This window comes from Arthrobotrys flagrans, assembly GCF_004000055.1.
Source record: "Arthrobotrys flagrans strain CBS H-5679 chromosome Unknown unitig_0, whole genome shotgun sequence".
In the NCBI taxonomy this organism is placed as follows: Eukaryota; Fungi; Ascomycota; class Orbiliomycetes; order Orbiliales; family Orbiliaceae; genus Arthrobotrys; species Arthrobotrys flagrans.
Genome location: NW_027137550.1, coordinates 6,348,088 through 6,366,452, shown reverse-complemented (window position 1 = coordinate 6,366,452; position 18,365 = coordinate 6,348,088). Strand labels below are relative to the sequence as shown.

The following is an 18,365-nucleotide window of genomic DNA, read 5'->3' as shown; positions in this document are numbered from 1 at the left end:
TATATCTGAAGTCATATAGGCCGTTATAATATATCTGCGCCGTGGTTTGCCTCGTATATACTCGCTACGAATTGTCTCTATTTGACATATGTTTCCTGTACAGGTCAATCATTTGTATTCCGCAGCCGCGATATCGGCTGCCGGCTGTGTGCGTGGGTGGCCATGTTTTTCCTGCAAGGTCCCAGAACCGCATTGGCGGATTACGCAGCCCTTTACACAGTAGGCCAAGAGAAGAAAATTCTGTTCTCCGGTTTTTCCGACTTGTTTTAAACCCTTTCGACTCTTTCGTATTTTACCTCATGGGAAAATTCCCCTTCTACATATTTAGATTATGTGCTGAGCAGTCGAACAGGTATTGCCTATCAACTTGCAGATGCATCGTAGACAATTGATAGAAGCTAAACCAAGACCTTCCAAAATATCCATTTTAAAAATCGGTCCAAATTTCCGCGGCACCCTGCAAGAGATACCGACATGTCACATCTCTCCTTTCTCCACAAGGGGTGTCGCTCCCATGATGCCATTTACGTTGTACACTCCAGTTGAAACAAGTCCATTTGGGCACTGATGTCTGGGCATCTCACTACTTTCAGACCCTTATCTCTCCCAAGCCCGCCATGGCGGCATGTTGGCAAACATCACAGCCTGTGTGTGATGACCACAAGCGCTTTCAATAATATTAATTATTTTACCATTATTTCGTGTGGTAATTTTTTTTTGTTCATGCTCAGCTGTAGCGTCCTAAACTCATTCCGGTGCCGATTGTTATATTATTGCAACGGCAATGGCAAGTAACTATATCTACAAACGCCAGTCGCTCTAACTATCGCCAAAGTTCCAAAATACAACGTTCCAAAAACAGGTACAGGAGCAATAATCAACGAGAGGCACCATCCTGCAAAACTTTCAAATTTTCAGCCGGTAATTATGGTCGTTGTCCGTACTTTAGACTTTCTTTGATTGCGCGGTCAATTTCTTCTTGCTCCGCGTCCTTCGAACTATTGTGATAAAAATCCATTTATTAGTTTTAACTCACATGATGATACCAATCTGCGAAAGAGTAGTTGGGAGCTCACCTGCCACCGAGTTTATAGTTAACACCATAAACCGAACTCGCGCCACCATCGTCTTCCCTTATCGCAAAGGCTTTATACTTCTGTTCCGCCAAACTCATTCTCATAACATACTTCATCACCGTTTCTTCTTCCTCCTTTTCTTGTCGTCGTCTTTCCTCCTCCTCTTGCGACATCTGCAGTGCTTTCTGTAGGGCGTCATCTGTTTCGTTGGCCTGATTCTCGCCTTCCTGCTTCGACATTTGCAATGCCAATTCCAAATCATGATTTGACCCCTGATTGGGTTGAGCCACATTTTTACTCTCTTCGATAGCCCTCGCAAGTTCGTCAGGATCAACGTCATTATGAACTTGCCTAGCGTGTGATTCTGTAAGACTCTTCGTGATCGCTTCTTGGATTGCTTGAGCATGAGCATCCTCGTCTCCCTGCGACTCGCCGGTACTAACAAGCGACGCCGTAATCGCACGTCTCAGGACCGTGTCGTCGTCTTCCCCAGAATCTTGATTGACAACCTCTGCAAGTGAAGTTCTGATTGCTTGCTCGATCAACTGATCCTCCTGCGGATTTCCTCGCGAAGTCTGGCGGACGGATTCTTGGATCGCCCGCTCGAGTTCCTCGTGGTTCTCCACCCCTTCTAGTGTCCGCTGAGTCGGTGGCACCGACTCCTGCTGTACCAGTCCAACGTGGTCAGGGGACCAGGGTGGCGCCCTTAAAGAGTAGACTGGTTCAGGGTGTGGGCGCCCCGCCGCCGAAGCAAGAGCCTCTGTCGTTTCGCGGTCAAGCGTTGACCCTATTGTTGGTCGATATCGGTTTTCCGGTGCATCTTCAAGCTCCTCCTCCTCTCTAGTAGCTTCGTCGGCCGCAAGTTCGACGGCAACTTCCTCTTTCGTACCACAACTAAAGGTCTCCTTCCTTTTCTTCTTGTCCTTGTCCTTCTCCTTATCTTTTTCTTTCTCCTTACCTTTACCCTTTTCCTTCTTCTGCTTCACCCTACTGCCCACGCGCTCAACGTTCAAGGCCTTCCACCGCTTAAGCATAGTTTCCAGCTCTGATTGTTGGAACGTTTTTAACTCCTCAATACCCTCCACGATCCTCGCCGCCACGATATAGCCGTTAACATCAGTATGCGCGTACTTCCTGATCTCCTCATACAGTCCTTTGAACGTGTACCCAGCCACGCCCCAGACCGCCGCCCCAGGCTTCAAAACTACACCACCTATGCCCTTCCCAAACCCTTTCCAGAAACCCAAATGACCTTCCTCTCTGGCTCCCTGGACCGGTTGGGTAACAAGCCCAGCTATACCATCGTAAAGCCCGAAGGCGAACTCTTTGCCAGCAACTTTAAGACCGCTACCCATACCAGTGATCTTTTCTTGCTTCCTTACCGTAGTATCACCATACAGCAATGGTGCATTGTGAAAGCCTTGAGCTAGGGCAAGTGTGAAATCCAGTGGGGACTTCATCACTGCTCCAGCGATTCTGCCAGCCCCCTTTCCTGCACCAAGCCATGATTCGAGATTGACACCTTCCTTCTGAGAAACTGCCTGCGACTTTACGCTTGGTGCGGCAGACCCGCTGTCTTCTGGGACTGACTGAGAGGTACGTTCTTTATGAAGCTTATGGGTTTCCCTACTGTCCGTCGGGAACGTCCGCTCTTTGTGGAGCTTCCGATGCGGCGAGGATGACCGTGAGGATGGAAGCTCCGCAGCATGTGGTAAATCGGTGGTGGATTTGGTCGCTTTAGCTTCTGCTCGGGCTTCGCAGGCCTCGCGAAACCGTCGGATTGGTGAGTTAGACCGTGACCTATGGACACCGCTTAGAGCGGAGCCCATGACTGAGCGATGAGACGAGACGCTACCTGCTCCCGGGGCTGGTGTCACTGAGGGGAAAGTATTTGGATGCGGGACGGAGCTGCCCGTAGGCTGAGGGAAGCCAGTTGCAGGAGGCGGTGGCAACGGAGGGGAAGGAAGTTCTGGAATGTCTTTGGTTTGCAATTGCAATAATTTTGGCTCGGATCTCGACTCGAAGCTCGACAGTGATGTAACCTCAGCATCTCTCGAAGAGTCAAACGAAGCTTTCCTACTAGGGTTTACCGATGAAGAAAGAAGCGAAGGTTGATTTCCAGGTCCAGAGGAGGTCGAAGGGGCGGTAGGAGGGGCAGCCGAAGGGGCAGTTGAAGGCACGCTCGTGATTGAACTAGCATCTGCATTGGAGCCTATATCATCCTTTGTTGCAACTTGTTTCGCAGCCTTGAAGATTTCTCGCGGGAAATCGCCGACACCCATTACGACGCTACCAATTGTACCAAGAAGTGCAGATGTTGCACCAGAGATTGGCTCAATCGGTCCAGCTGCGGTCTGCCACTCTTGATGTCGACACCTGTAGGGCAAATTAGTAAACGCTACCAACTTCATAACAGGTTAACATGACGTACAGTTTAAGATCACTATAGTATAAGAGTCCTTGGGACTGAAGGAGCGCTGCTGCAACTGCTGACAATCTGACTTCCGTTCGCTTTATCCTCCAAACAGCTGCCCGTCTCGGATCAACCATACATCGAAGTTTTTGCTTATCCAACGAGGAATGGAAATTGTCTGATCCGGTGACAGTTCCAGCTTCCAGCTTAATCTTGTCTGCAATCTTACCCGCTGCAGTTTGTGCTTCAGGACTTAATGCAAATGTGATTGAAGCCGCAAGCTTTTCCGCTGTCATTTCTTTGAACGGAACGGGTGCTGGCCCGGCACCTGCACGATGAACCATGGAGCCCCAGAAGGGTTGGTCACCAAAGAATGGAACAATGACTGTCGGTTTCCCTAGCGCGACGCCGATGGCAGTTGTGCCGGCTCCACCATGATGGACGACGCAAGCTACTTTCTTGAAAAGCCAATCGTGAGGACAATTTCCTAACATGAAGACATTGTCAGGAATTTCCAGAGAATCGCCTCCAAGGCCTCCCCATCCTTTGGACACCAGAGCTCTAACACCTGTTAATCGAATTGCCTCAAAAATCATATTAGTGAGTGCGTTTGGATCATCCACAACAATTGAACCAAATCCAATATATACCGGTGGTGGGCCGGCGTCCAGAAATGCGGCGAGATCCTCGGCGGGGGTATAGTTGTTTGCGAGATCCAAAAAGTAGAACCCCGAGATTTTGATATGCTCACCCCAGTCCTGGGGCTTGGGGATCAATGCCGGGGACCAACAGTACGTGTGTGGTACCCTTAACCTCTGGACCATGCCCGGCGCCCACATAGTGCTGACTGGATCCAAGCCAAGCGTCTTTTCTCGGAACTTGTTTACCAGATCTCCCAAGCCCTGCCATGTCATCATCTCGACCATTGTATAAGTCAAGAAATTTGTAATATTGGCTTCGGTGTTTGAGCTTTTAATATTGGCAAGAGGGTGTGGGAAGCTCTGGGTAGGTGTCCAAGGCATACTATGGATTTTGTCAGTCTGCTAGAGCCTAAAAATTTCATGAATAAAACTTACGTGAACATCAGATGTAGAGGAATGGCCAGTCTTTCTGCGCAGTGTATATGCGCGAAACTCGGTGGGTTCGCGATAATTGCATCAGCGATAAAGACGTTCTCTTCACCATCCTCGCCAGTGTGTGGCATTGGACCTTTCCGAGGCGTCAATCCATTCCCACCCTCGATACAACTTCTCCAGCATCCCAACAACATCTCGTACATAGCCCTTCTCCTCTTTCCGACGTCACCTTGCTTCAAGCTGTCCCATCCTGGCATCAATCCTGGATTCTTCACCATGAAAGCCATGAGTTCGGCAGGATCTCCGCCAATAGAGAAGAATTCAAGTCCATTCTCTTCAACGAACTTATGGAAGGTGGCATGAGTCGCTATTCTAACTCTATGGTATGGAGGGTTGTTCTTCAAGACCTTCCCTAGGGCAACAAACGGTTGCACGTCGCCTCTCGAGCCGATGATTTGAATAACAATGTTGAGTTTTGGAACATCTTTGCCCTGTAGGCCCCTAGGAACGTTGGGTCCTGGTTTAATTAGAGCTACCGGAGGTTGAATTTGGCTAAGGGTTCGATTCAGAGCCGGCAGAAGGATGTTGGAGAATTTTCTTGAACGTTGATTGATGCTGATATCGATACGACCATCGTCTATAGTTTATATTGTGATTAGCTGCAATATCAAATACCTTTAGAAATTTAATGATCGGTACCCAAGATCCGGGCTTTACTCGAGAGCCCATTCTGTTCAATTTCTAGATAACTATCTCCGATCTCGCTGTATGCCGGTGGAGGTGCTGTTTCGATAAAATCGTCACCCACGGGTATGGCATGGGTTTCATAGTTGATAGAGCTTCCAGCTCTTGTCGAGAAGCTGGAGACGCTGGGCGAATCTAAGCCGCTATTGTAATTTCGAAGATCCGAGTTTGCAGTCGGAATTTGGGACAGCGGTTCAGATGGCCAGCCATTGGAGCTCGATTTAACGTCAGGTTGATAAGCTTCCACAGGAAAGTGTCCTTCGCCCGGCAGTTCCGGTATGCAATTCGTGTATGATGGTAGAGGAGTATGAGTACCGTCCTCGCCATCCGAGTGGTCCTGTGGAGGGTTATTCTGTTGCTCCCGGGAAGGTCCGGGGTTCTGGTGGTTCTCAGACATGGCTGGTAGAGTCGCGGCTGCCGAGCGCTCAGTTTTCCGATTCAAGCTGTATGGTCCTTGGCGATAAAGCCAATTTCAGGTGGCAGCTTCAGGCCCGAGTCTACAGGCTTGAGGTCTAGCTCCTGGTATTGGGAAAGAATGTAGATGGATGTCGGCGGCAGTTGATTTTGAGGAGGGGTGTCGCCGAAGAGGGCGAACAAGTAAAGGTTCGTAATAGACTACCGTATCTAGATGCAATCGGTCATACGGTAAGTTACTGCGATCCGAGCACAACGTTATTGGGAGTGAAGCTTATTGCTTTCGCCAATACAATATTGTGTCTGTATGTACTCGAGTATGTACAAGCGGAATATATCGAACTGACCACCGGGGGTCTGGTGAAGCTAAATAATATTTTCTCATTGAGGCTCTGGAATGGTAATGGTGGCGGCCAGGATTAATCATGAACTTGGAACCTTATAATTTGGTGGGCAAAATGGCCGCTGTCGTGTTGGCTGGACGAACCGCTTGTTTCTTTACGAAACGGACACCTTCAACGAGGCGAGGAGCCTGCCCTAGCTCTGTCAGAATACGATATATGAGAGATAGGATGAGGTAAGTTAAGTACCCGCATTGCAAGGCTATGTGACTAAAACTTCTGGTCTCGAACCTTAGTCTTAGCCTTCGAATTGCTGACGAAAGCCTCCACCCGCGAGACAATCGCGAGATGTGTAGTATTACGTGGACCCAATTGAACTCTGGGTCTCCCGAAATTAATGCCCGTTGCGCAGTCGTGTGTACTGTGCGAATTAAAAATACCTATGTCTATCGAAGAAGGAATATGGTCCGCCAAAGCTTCCGCCACCATTCTCCGGATAATCCCAAAATAGAACTAAGTTATGTTCCGCTTCAGGGAATTAAAGTTGAATCAGAACGCCCAGATATTCGGCAAAGCGACAAGCCTTATAGAATGTTACACTCCATTTGAACGTATTCGAGAATGTCTAGAAACCAAAATACTCTTTGTCTGCCTTGTCATCAAATCATACAATATCGATTACATAACCGGGCATATATCACATGCGGACGCTCGGAAATATAACTCGGATACAATTTAATTTGCAAATTTAGTGAGGCGAACTCAACTTGCCTATTTATTGCAATTGATTGAATTGGAACTCTTCTCTACAGTCTTTGACATTGATATATAGAAATCGACTGTGGACTGGTACAGTATAGTGCATTTATAAGCAATCGAATCCCACGCAATACGGCAATATCCCTTATAAATAGACAACGTTATTATCGCTCAAAGTTGCACTAAATAACGGTCTCGATAATGAATATTTTATAATGACAGATAAAACCTGCGACTGCCTTGAAGTGCTTACGTCAACCCCTCCCCTTCTGACATCCGTGCCCACGTCTTCTCCATGTTTTGGGCGTTCCATGTTTTGGGGGACGGAGGGAGACTTCAAAAATTTGCTCTTAAACATGGTCAAGCCATGGCCCCAAAGCAAAGCAATGCAATGGCCAAACTGTGACAGATTTCTTCGAGCCGTAGCCATATCACCTCCTCCAATGATATCAACGCAACGGCAGTGCACAATGCATAAGATCAGCCGGAGGATTCGATTTTCAACTATCCTAACCTGGGTCGTTGTTAGCGAATACGAAAGATTTCCCGGACTCCATACCCATCCCGCGTTTTCTAGTTTAATTCCTTCGTGCTGACTTGGTGCATTGCATACTACCATACTTAGGCACTTGTGGTTGGTGTCTTTGTGTAACCTTTGCCATGTGTTGAAGCCAACGACACGCAACACAAAACACACCTCTCGCAACACCGGCCCAAAACAGACCAAAAGTTCCAGCCGACCGACGGTTCGAACTTGGAATCTGGTTCGCCCGAGGATATTCCATTCGGATAGCAAGCACAGCACAAGATTCCAAGATTTATGGCGTTCAAAGCTCAAACACAGCCCCGCCCTTCAAATATGTGATCATCAACATCTGCTGTTTCGAATTCCTTTCGTCTTGGGATAAGCTTCGATTTTGAGAAACCAGGAAAGCCCAGGGAAGGGCCCTACTCGAAATCCTGTCCCGCCCGCGCGCTCTGACCCTGTAACAGCTTAACCGTTAATTGGAGCTCTCTCGCATGGCATACCAGGATGTCGATGTATCGCGAGATCGTCTGACCCGCTTCCTTTCCGTCCACCACTGAGTTTCGCCTTTCTGAGACAATCCGTGGATCGAACAGTGCGCAGGAACCTTTGAGCGGATTTGAAGGGTTTTTTTTTTCACGAAAACGTGAATTTGAGGGCGAAGCTTCGAAGGGATATATAAGCGAAGTTCAAACCCATTCGTAAATATCCCCTGCTTATCAATTATCTCGGAATTTGCTTTATAATTGATTTCGCACTGTACTAGTCGTTCCTCGTTCCTCGTACTTTTTTCTCATCTTTTTATCTTCTTTTACAGTACTATACTGCACTATATTGTTCAGTTGGGTCTGAGCAAAAGCTTGTCTCGTTTTCGCAGTCCGTTGCCGAAGTTCAAGCTTAAATTTTGAATTCAAGACATTAAAACTAGTGGACTGCGCTATGTCTTTCGAGAAGGATACCTCATTCTGCGTCCCTCTGTGGATCAACGGGACTACCCTTCGCCCTGAGGATTCACCAACTTACGACGTCACCACTCCTCCATCTCAATCTTTAACCTGGAAGGCATGCGCTGCCACGCCATCTTCCATAAACGAAGCGGTTCTGTCCGCTTCCCAGGCTTTTACCCCTTGGTCCAAAACACCGCTCTCGGATCGTATCTCAATCTTTTCCAAAGCTGCTGATATCCTCGAATCAAAAGCTGATGAGGTTCAATACTACTTCGAGAAAGAGATCGGTGGTACCGAGGCATGGTCTTCTTTTAACCAAAATTTTTGCGTCGGTGCTTTGAGAAGTATTGGAGATGTCCTCGAAGATACATTGGGAACTGAAGTTATTAAAGGAAGAGATGGGATGAAAGGCATTGTTAGTAAGGTGCCATATGGGGTGGTTGGTGCTATTGCTCCATGGTATGTTATATTTTTTACAACCTCTTAAGTCGTATTCAATTACACACTGGTATCGATTCTAAAAAGAGGCTTCTAGGAATGCACCTCTAATCCTCGGCCTCCGCGGAGTTCTCACTCCCATAGCCGCAGGAAATACGGTAGTCATGCTAGCGGCTCCTCTCGCACCTATGATCCACCACTTCATAGGTCTTATTCTTCACGCCGCAGGTCTTCCAGCCGGTGTGCTCAACATCCTTCCCGCACCACCAGCCCCAGACGATGCTGCTAAAATAGTAGAAACCCTGGTTAAACATCCTAGCCTCCGTTTTCTAAACTTCACCGGCTCTACTGCCGTGGGCAGAAAAGTCAACGAAGTCGCAGGGAGATATGGAAAACCTGTGACGATGGAATTAGGCGGTAAATGTGTAGCTTTGGCACTTAAGGATGCTGACTTGGATAAATTGGCCCAGGAGCTCGTAGTCGGGGCTTACCTCAACTCCGGGCAGATTTGCATGTCTACCGTAAGATTCTCTCACAGGCCGAATATCTAGACTCACATGCCTGTATACAATCTTCGAGTGAAACGACGACTAACATTACTCACAGGAACTCGCTCTAATCCCCACCACCCTCATCCCCCCTCTCATCGAAAAAGTAACCTCCACAATCCCCAAGATCTTCCCACAACCAACACTCCCCGTCATCACCCACCCCTCCAAACAAAAAATCCTAAACCTCCTCACCGACGCCGTCCAAAAGGGTGCAACAATCCACACCGCTTCATCAAGTGACCAAGATCTCCCATCCACCTTCCTCAAAAAGATATCTGAAGATGCAACCACCTCCCTACCCCCTCTCTTCCTAACCAAGGTAATCAAAGAAATGGAAATATACCACACCGAAACATTCGGTCCAGTATTCTGTATCATCGAATACGACGATGACGATATTGATCAGGCAGTGAAGATGACGAATGACCTCGAAATTGGATTATCCGCGTCTATCTTCTCAGCAAATGAAGATGAGGCGATTAAAATCGCAGGAGAGATCGAATCTGGGTAAGTCCCGAGACGCTTACTCGCAGGGATGTGGTCCCTTCCCGAATGGCCTTACTAATCAAAAATCCTTATAGGGCTGTACACATTAACCACATGACAGTCTACGATAACCCGGCGTTTCCGCATGGCGGAGTCAAGGCGTCCGGGTTTGGTCGTTTCGGTGGGAAATGGGGTATTAATGAATTCACTTATATCAAAACTATCACGACTGCAATCTGAAAGACTTTTTGTAGAAATATGTTTGGGTAGCCGGCCTACCAAAGATCCTTGAAACCATCGTGGAGAGCAAATCAAGTGAGCTTATATATAAGATTAAGATATCAGCTTTTAAGAACCATTGTTCGAGTTTGTAAATTTAAAACATAACGAGCCTCCAAATATTACCCCTCCAAAGAATACCCAGGTATTCACATTACCGTACCAGAGTAAACGAACACACCAAAAGGAATATACGGAAACGACAGGGAGGAAAGTTTTAGTGCATGAAATCCCAACTACTTACTCAGACACAAGTAAAAAGGAACCATAGATTACATTATAGATATCAATATCACACGCATCTAAGCATTCGACTTCCAGAAACAGAACAAGATTCAAAGGAACGCCACGGTAAATGCACGATTATCCACGCTGTGCTTATGCTGAGGAAGAAAACGGCAAAGTACAGGTATAGCAAAACAAAAACGAGGCTGGCTTACAAAACCAGACAAAAAGAAAAACTCGTCATTAGGGTCATTAGAAAGCCGAAGGGTAAGAAAGCAAGACAAAACAGGGGTCGTGGTCACATCGGACAAAGTCCAAAATGTAACGAATATAGCAGGAAAGGGGCATGGCACAAAACGAAAAAGAGAGGGAAAATTCTGCACATCAGATTATAGAAAAACACCCTCGATAGGCTCCCAAGCCATCTGCGAAACCTTGAAGGCATCGAGGGCGCAAACCAACCTCTCCATATTCATTCTCACCCCAGAATGAACCGCGACTGGTGTTCCTCCACCAACTTGTAGAGCCTCTAGGCAAGGATACGATCTCAAGAGCCAGGGTACAAACTTAGAAGATGGAAGCTATAAATATCTCTCGTTAGTCGGATCCCCGATATAAGCCACACAAGGCTGTTTTGCAGAAAAAAAACCCACAACGCAACATAGGGCACAACTTACAACGTCCTTGGTCCTCATTGCTTGTAATTTTGCGGCATTGGCCTCCCGGTCGAGAGGAATCGACATGGAATTGACATACTCGAATGGGCGGACGGCGGAGACATGAAGGACTTTTAGAGCGTGGTAGCCTTGGAGGAGGTTTTCGAACGCTGGATTATCTCGCTGACGCTATATCGCGAAGAGGAGTCAGAAAAGTCAATGCTTACAAATGGCAACAATGCGGGCCTTACCCATAATAATCTCCAGTACTTCCAATCCCACGGAACATGGAGCTCCAAGTGTCTTAGGTATTTGCACCTTTTAGGGATTTCGTTGATCTTGCTGGCCTCCCACTCAATTCCCGGTGTGGTGCATATGCCTGTGCGTAGTTTCACCAGCTTGGGGAGCATGACAAGTTTGATATCCACATTGGGAAATTCGATGTCGAGCTCGGTGAGCTCTTTGCGGTACTTCTTGAGTAGTGCAAGTTGGAGGTGGCTGCAGTCTCGTATTAAGAGCTTGCCGTTGGATCTATATTCGTAATCGTATAGAACTCTTTCGCCAGACATGAAGTCATTGGTGACAGTGTCAGGATCCATGCTCCTTAGGGTCGAATATTTATTAAACCTTCCATTCGAGGGTGAGTCCAGAATCGTTAGAGATGTAACCCGCGGGAGTGTGTGTCCCTTTTCGAAGAAATCCCACATGCCGTCCGCATCTAGTCCGGTTACACGGAAACAAAAGTTGTTTCTCTGCCTATCGATCAACTCATGTATCTCATGTAATAGCTCGCTCTCGTAGTCCTGTTGCGTTTTGGTCGCGGCCGCCAGTTGAGCTCCATTTGCAGTAAAAAGCAGCGGCGCGGCGGCAGTAGCGGGATTATAGACCGGACGCATCCTTAAGGATAAATTATTCAGCGACGGAACATTACGCAATAGTTCCGTTAAGTCCCAGCATATATTCGATATTTCTTGATAGGGCTCAAATATCCAACACTTCTCAGAAAATAAATTAGGGATGGTAAGTGCCAAAGATTTTAGCCTTGTGCTAGAGAGCATCTGCAGTGAGAATTGACTAGATTCGTCTATTAGTGACGGGGAATACCAGGATTGATCTGAGCCTGGGCATAAATCGAGCCTGCGGAGTGTTGGGTGCCGTCGAAGGGCGAACAGAATAGCAGTATCAATATGAACACTTGTAGACCACCTATCCACAAATAGTTAGAAGGCCGCCCAGCTAACAAAAGTGAAGCTGCAGCCTTTGACAAAAGCCGCCTGTAATGAAAATTTAAGTGGGGTAGCTTACTCAAAACTTTTCAGATTAGTAAGTCGAGGTAGAACTTCGACGACCTGCGCTCTAAATCTCGTACAGAGTTCCGTAAGATATCGAGCTGACGCATCTGTCGGTCCTATCGGAGATACCGGGCTAGCGGTAGGACTTGTTCCCCGCGATCCAAATTTGCTCGTACTGGAAGACGATATTCTTAAACTTTGCACGCAAGATGCATGGTGTCGTCGACGATCCATCAAGACCCGGATGGCGCTGCTAAATCGCGCAGGTTGCGCCGATTTCGTCCTAAGATTGACATTTTTCCACAGGAACCGTGAAGCAACATCGTACATTTCCTTGTCGACGAGGCATAATGCTGAAAGTGAAGTTTTGTCGTTTTCTAACTATTGAAATACGCCAAAATGACCCGGGAGGAAGGGTTTTGTTGTTGTCAGCCGCGGCTAGCTTTATATTGATAATCGCAAGAGATGACGATATCTGGGAATTCCTTATCGAATGACGGGAGCGGGGAACTTACGTAGCTAATAATATCATGCCAGATATCATAATTTCGGGGCACTGAAGCCATGATGTTCAAGCTTAAAGACGCAAAATCGTCAAAGACGAAAGATGGTTCGGCAGGAATTGTGCGAGGTTGAAGAATACTGTAGAAGGAATGCTGCCTAGTCTTACAATCTCTTACCGCAGCATGAAGCGGCCTTGGTGAATGTGACCATGTGAGACTTCGTAGGCTTTGGATTTTGAATGCTGGATCAGTTGCCGCTGCTACAGCTACCTCAGGACAATAATATGCCATGTTCCAACCCACGAATTGTGCGCGTGGTGGGCACAAATTGTGGTATATGCAAGGTTTGATGCGTTTGAGGGTGGATTAGGAAATATTAAATGCAGAGGTTACAACGGCGACTTGTTGTATCGAACCGAGGTGGTTGCTGAAACTTATTTGGACCTGGGTGTTCTGCTTCGTTTAACGAGTTGCAGATTTCATGGAAGCCTATTAAGGATTCTGGAGAATTGCGAAGTTCTATACACTAAATCGCAGTGGTACACTGTTGTATGCGCTGAAATCTGTGAGGTATTCAAAGGTCAGCCAGGAAGTCAACCTTACCCCGAAAGAATGCATAGTGGAGAATAGACTCGAGGAGGGAAGATAAAGTATGTCTATAGGCAGATAATAATACTTACGAATGGGTAGTGAGATTAATCCTAAGAAAATACGCAAGAAGGAGAGGCAGCGCTCAGCTTTAGGCAGAGATGTTTGGAAATCAACCTTATAATGTCGACGGGTAACTCGGTCCGCAAACGATATATGTGGTTCGGCTGCTTCAGATATTCATTTCGAAATAATCTGATTAATCTTATGAAGATTCGTTTCGAAATTTGGATCCAAGTGTGGGAGGCGAAGAGCAAGGCCTTAAAAATATATAAATCTTCTAGAACCACTGAAAGAAGTGAACGAGTCAAAAATCCCGACAGGGCAAAGTCCCAAATGGAGCAACGTTGATGTCGAGGCTAAGCGTATTGTGCCCGGGCGCATGTTTATAGAGCTGACAGGCGATCCTACGGCAAGCTGCAAGGGGCAAGTGGAGGATGCATGAACAAGGGGCTTGGGGGGAGATCGATAAAGCCTCTTTGACTGCTTTAACGTTGTGTATTCTGAATAGAGAATTCGGGGCAGCGACCTGGGATGAGATCCTCTTAAATCGCTTCGTTTTGATGGGTTCTCAGGCTCCCTTGGGACCGGAGCCATGGTGTTGGGTGATCAGAAGCAGGCAAAAAAAGCACTCTGCGAACCGACTTCAGCCGCACAAAGCATGCTGATCTCATGTGCGACCTAAAAGATAGTAATGAGGTGAGTAGCCCTAGGATAAACGATATCCTATGGTGAATTACATATTTGTTATCCAGTCTTTTGAGTCGGAGGATTTGTACGCATAATCGAGAGAATTGTAGCTGACGGCTCTCGTGCGATCCTTCAACCGGGCTAGGCGCCGATCCAGTCGGATGAAGCCGTATTATCTTGCTCGTCATTTCATTTTGTCTTCTCCCTGTGAATAATGGAGAGCGAGCAGGTCGAGCTGAACCGGCACGCCGACGGACGCACGGGAGCCTGCCCTGGCCTGTGGATAAAGTGATCAATGCGATACAGGCAACCAGCAGCCAATAGACCGGGGTTACGGTCAGCTAGCCACCACCACCACCACCACGACGTATATCTAGAGAGAACGGGTCGATGGTCCCGCAGGTCCATCTGGGATTTGGGTCGGGAAGCAAGTGTAGCCGTAAGAAGATGATCCGGGTGTCCCTTTTCGTTCAAGTTACCCACATTGGGTCATCGAAAAATTTCGCTTGCATGACACTTCCCCTTCTGGATGTCAAGCCCGGCTACACCGTCGCTAGGACGCTTTTGATGTGGCTGTACAGCTGGACAGTGGTTTCTGTGAGACCTGCTGGTTAGCGTAGGTTAAGATCTGTGCCTGCAGCAACTGTACTCCATGGAATGTAATGCAGATGTAGACGGATGTAGATGCACGCCTGGCTAAAGCAACTTACCAGTAGCTGACAATAGACCCAAATCATGCGCGATTGCATCAGTTGTGGATATCGTCGACATGGCATGATATATGAGAGGTTGTTGCATATTGAGACCGCCGATATCCGGATTGATGTCAGGCCATCTTCCCGTCCGGAAGCATATTGTGCCAGAAGCTAGCTGAGGCTCGTTGCATTGTTTCATCTGAAGGACGAATCTGATTCGCATGTTTCTATGCGGCATAGGAGCTCGTGCCCGAAGACGACGGTCTTGCCGCAGCTTCATAATACCATAGTTTGTGCGATAGTGTACAATAAGTTGTCTTTGGGTTGGCAGACGTTAATTTTACACCACTTCGACCAATTGCATGCCACATTCCAACCTTAATTCCCCTAAAGACCCATTTGGAGTATCGTTTGCCATCGAGAGAATGGATTCTTCTGGATTACTACGTGGAGTCGTTTACTTGATTTAGAAAGTCTAGGTACTTATTACTTGGTTACTTGTCGGTGTGCCTTGGTTGATCCAGGTTGGCACCAAGCGAGGTGGATTTGGAATACGGATAACGCCACACAGTTCACACGGTTCATTGCCATCACAAGGAAAGGTAAATAAGGTATGTTCGTGTAACTTGCCAGAGTGACCAAAGTTGCACTGTCTTTGTGACTGTTTCAGTCGGCTATTAGAAATAGAAGCTTAACCTTGATCGATCTTCCCGGCCCAAACGACGGCAAAAGTATTATCGTCGTCGTCGTGAATATTTATGCATTAATGGTTGCAATTGGTAGACATATTGGGATACAGCCCCTGCTCTTGCATAGGGCGAGACATTCGCTATAGGTGAAGGATACTATTGCAACAATGCGATCAAGGCCAAGGGCCGTCCCGAGTATAATTCTCCTAAAGCCCAAATATGCAAGTTTCCAAGAAGCTTGATTCCTGGCCCACCTGTGTTTTACCCTTAGCCTTCTGCATCAAGAGCATCGTACGAATTACTCTGGAGAATCCGAGTTAGTAAAAACCGTCCGTTGTCTCAAATTGCGCAATCTATTACGAGAAACGTACCTTGTGCTTGGGGACAAACTTGAAGTCCTCGCCCGCCTTCCCCAAGAACATATCACTAATCTTAACCCAATCCCGGTAATCATCGCTCGCCAACAATGTCTCAAGCTCATTCCTACCTTTGAACCTAGGTGGCCTATCCTGAATCCGCGGAGGTAGAACCTCTAACAGCCCCACGGGAACATATCGATGTGTGAAACTCAAGTACTCGCATAAGAATCGGCGAGTATTGTTCACACCCATTTCGTCGCTACCCCAGCAATCCAATCCATACTTGGCGAATTGCTCTACGTATGCAAGCCGCTCCGTTGAGGTTTTGTCTAGATACTGTCTTGCATGGATCTCTTCAAAGATCCAAGGCTTCATGAGAGCTCCTCTAGCGATTAAGACAGAGTCCACATGGCAGTCGTCCACGGCACGGTAGTAATCCTTGTAAGAGTAGCAGTCTCCGTTGCCGATAAAGTACGGAACTAATCTCCTCGGTTCACTTTTCTCTTTATCATCTTCAGATGTATCCGTTGCTTCTTGCTTCTCCTCTTTTAACCGATGGATGAGAGCAGAGCATTCCGCAATGTATCCCCAATCAGCCTCACGGGAATACCGCTGCTGCCTGGAGCGGCCGTGAAGGGTAATCGCCGCAACATCTCCTTCGTCAACCAACCTTCGGATAACCTTCTGCGCGACGGGATGTTTATCGGAGCATCCGGTTCTGATCTTGACGGTAATCGGAATCTCACCACTCACGTAGTTCATACCTCGCATCATCTTGCTCAATTTTGACTGCTGCTCTAGGAGCGCTGCGCCGCCCCCGGGCCTGCAAACAAGATCGATTGGACATCCGGAGTTCATATCAATGAGATTGAGAGATGGGCAATAGTGCGCGAGCACCTCTGTGGCTTTCAAGGCCTCCCATGGTTTTTTAGCGGATATTTGCACGCCAAAGTTCTTCTCCGAGCTATGAGCTCGAATTAGTGCCCATTCACTCTTCTCACCCTTGACGAGGGGAATAGACATGGCCATTTCGGAATATGTAATGGAGGCTCCGAGGGTGGTACATAACTGTCGAAAAGGCAGATTTCCTGTTGTTGTGAGAGGAGCGAGGAGCGGGGTTTCAGCTGATATATGGAGTCGCCGTTTCTCAGAGGGCCTGAAGCGTGTTTCTTTGTACGATGCATTGTTGTCTCGCCTCTCCTCCCCGGATGTCTCGTCTAGATACTTGAGGAACGGATCACTCTTTTCGTAAGTAAACTGCTTACGGCTAAGAGCTTTCTTGGTTTCTGCGGATATCTCGTTCTTCAGGCTACCTGCTGCACCATGTGTAGCAATATACTTGTTGTACTTGTCCTCATCGACAATGAGCTGCAGCTCTTTCCTCGTACCTTCCGCAGCAGGGTCCTCCGAGGGCACCTCGACGTCTTGCATATGTGATTTGATCCATTTACACTTCCAACCAACGGGGCATTTTCCCATGTCAGCCCACACAGGACAGACACTGTCGTTCAAGTTCTCCCTCTTACTGAGATACACTCTGATATCGTGGCTTTCGCGGCACTTATCCCCGAAACCACACTCTTCTTTTGAGAATTCGTTTACCAGAGCACGAGAGCGGCACAGTCCCACATATTCGCCGTACTTCCCGAACCGTCGGGCCTTGTTTTGTCCTGTACGGGCTTTCTTTTCGGCCTTGGTGAATTTGCGTCCGCCAGCCGGAGCTTCCGAATTGTCAATGGTATGCGACCTTGCCTCTGCAGCATCGTCGTCTGGAGCTGGAGGGGGTGACTGCGCAGAACCTGGCTGCAGGAGATACCTAAGGTCACAAGGGGCAGCTAGTTAGGCGTTTTTTCGAGATTGAACACCAAGTCACAACGACGTACTCTGCTTTGATAGGAGCAATGCCCTTGTACCTCTCTGTGGAGCTTGCCTGATCGGATTCTTTGGTCTTTAGTTTCTTCGACGCTGGACCATCGTCGAAAGCCGGTCTATTGGCAGTGCGGTCTGATACATTTACAGGCGATGGCGACGCCGGACGCTTGGTCATATCCCCAGTGGGTCCTGTGCCCGACGGCGTTTCCGCTGGGTCCATGGTCTACCTAGGTAGAGAACTGAGATTATCAACTGTAATGTTTGAGTTCAGGCGACAATGATGAATATCCAACGGAATTTGGAAAGGTGAAAAGGTGAAGAGTCGACGCGAAAAAAAGTTGTGGTGTTTGATTGGACAATGAGGCGAATCGATGTGGCAGCTATAGAACCGACAAACGCGTGGCTGAGGCAAGACGTCGGCTATGTGGCGCAGTTGAACAACACGTTTCCAGTGTAGCCTGTGTGATCGGAACGTGGCTTTGCGCAACCCTCATTTCCACCCACCTACCACCGTCGTTCGGCGGGAAATAATGGCGTACAGATATCGCCATGATAACTTAAACTAGGTTGTAGGTTATAATTACGATGCTCTCCGCACAGAGCAAACAGGAAGGCAAAGAGACAAACTGCTTCATGGTAGGTAGGTTGACAATTGACTCCCTTTTGTTTTCTTACATATGGTATAC

At 47.6% G+C, this 18,365-nt stretch overlaps 5 protein-coding genes across 5 annotated transcripts; 1 reads left to right on the top strand and 4 right to left on the bottom strand.

Annotated features, from left to right (window-relative positions):
* Positions 1-925: 925 nt before the first annotated feature.
* On the bottom strand, positions 926-5,706 carry DFL_004881 (uncharacterized protein; the record flags this gene model as incomplete). Its single annotated transcript, XM_067634050.1, has 5 exons — positions 926-998; positions 1,077-3,452; positions 3,508-4,512; positions 4,566-5,202; positions 5,265-5,706. 5 exons carry the CDS (start codon positions 5,704-5,706, stop codon positions 926-928), a joined length of 4,533 nt encoding a protein of 1,510 aa, XP_067492157.1.
* A 2,582-nt stretch (positions 5,707-8,288) lies between these two features.
* DFL_004880 (uncharacterized protein) lies at positions 8,289-10,011 on the top strand (the record flags this gene model as incomplete). The annotated part of the gene is made up of 4 exons (XM_067634049.1): positions 8,289-8,755; positions 8,832-9,255; positions 9,341-9,792; positions 9,867-10,011. The coding sequence occupies 4 exons, from the start codon at positions 8,289-8,291 to the stop codon at positions 10,009-10,011; spliced, it is 1,488 nt and encodes a 495-aa protein (XP_067492156.1).
* Positions 10,012-10,664: 653 nt separating this feature from the next.
* On the bottom strand, positions 10,665-12,789 carry DFL_004879 (uncharacterized protein; the record flags this gene model as incomplete). Its single annotated transcript, XM_067634047.1, has 5 exons — positions 10,665-10,856; positions 10,953-11,120; positions 11,183-12,137; positions 12,237-12,604; positions 12,739-12,789. 5 exons carry the CDS (start codon positions 12,787-12,789, stop codon positions 10,665-10,667), a joined length of 1,734 nt encoding a protein of 577 aa, XP_067492155.1.
* A 1,194-nt stretch (positions 12,790-13,983) lies between these two features.
* DFL_004878 (uncharacterized protein) lies at positions 13,984-14,252 on the bottom strand (the record flags this gene model as incomplete). Its single annotated transcript, XM_067634046.1, has 2 exons — positions 13,984-14,055; positions 14,115-14,252. 2 exons carry the CDS (start codon positions 14,250-14,252, stop codon positions 13,984-13,986), a joined length of 210 nt encoding a protein of 69 aa, XP_067492154.1.
* A 1,463-nt stretch (positions 14,253-15,715) lies between these two features.
* DFL_004877 (uncharacterized protein) lies at positions 15,716-17,899 on the bottom strand (the record flags this gene model as incomplete). The annotated part of the gene is made up of 3 exons (XM_067634045.1): positions 15,716-15,751; positions 15,820-17,623; positions 17,691-17,899. The coding sequence occupies 3 exons, from the start codon at positions 17,897-17,899 to the stop codon at positions 15,716-15,718; spliced, it is 2,049 nt and encodes a 682-aa protein (XP_067492153.1).
* Positions 17,900-18,365: the final 466 nt, after the last annotated feature.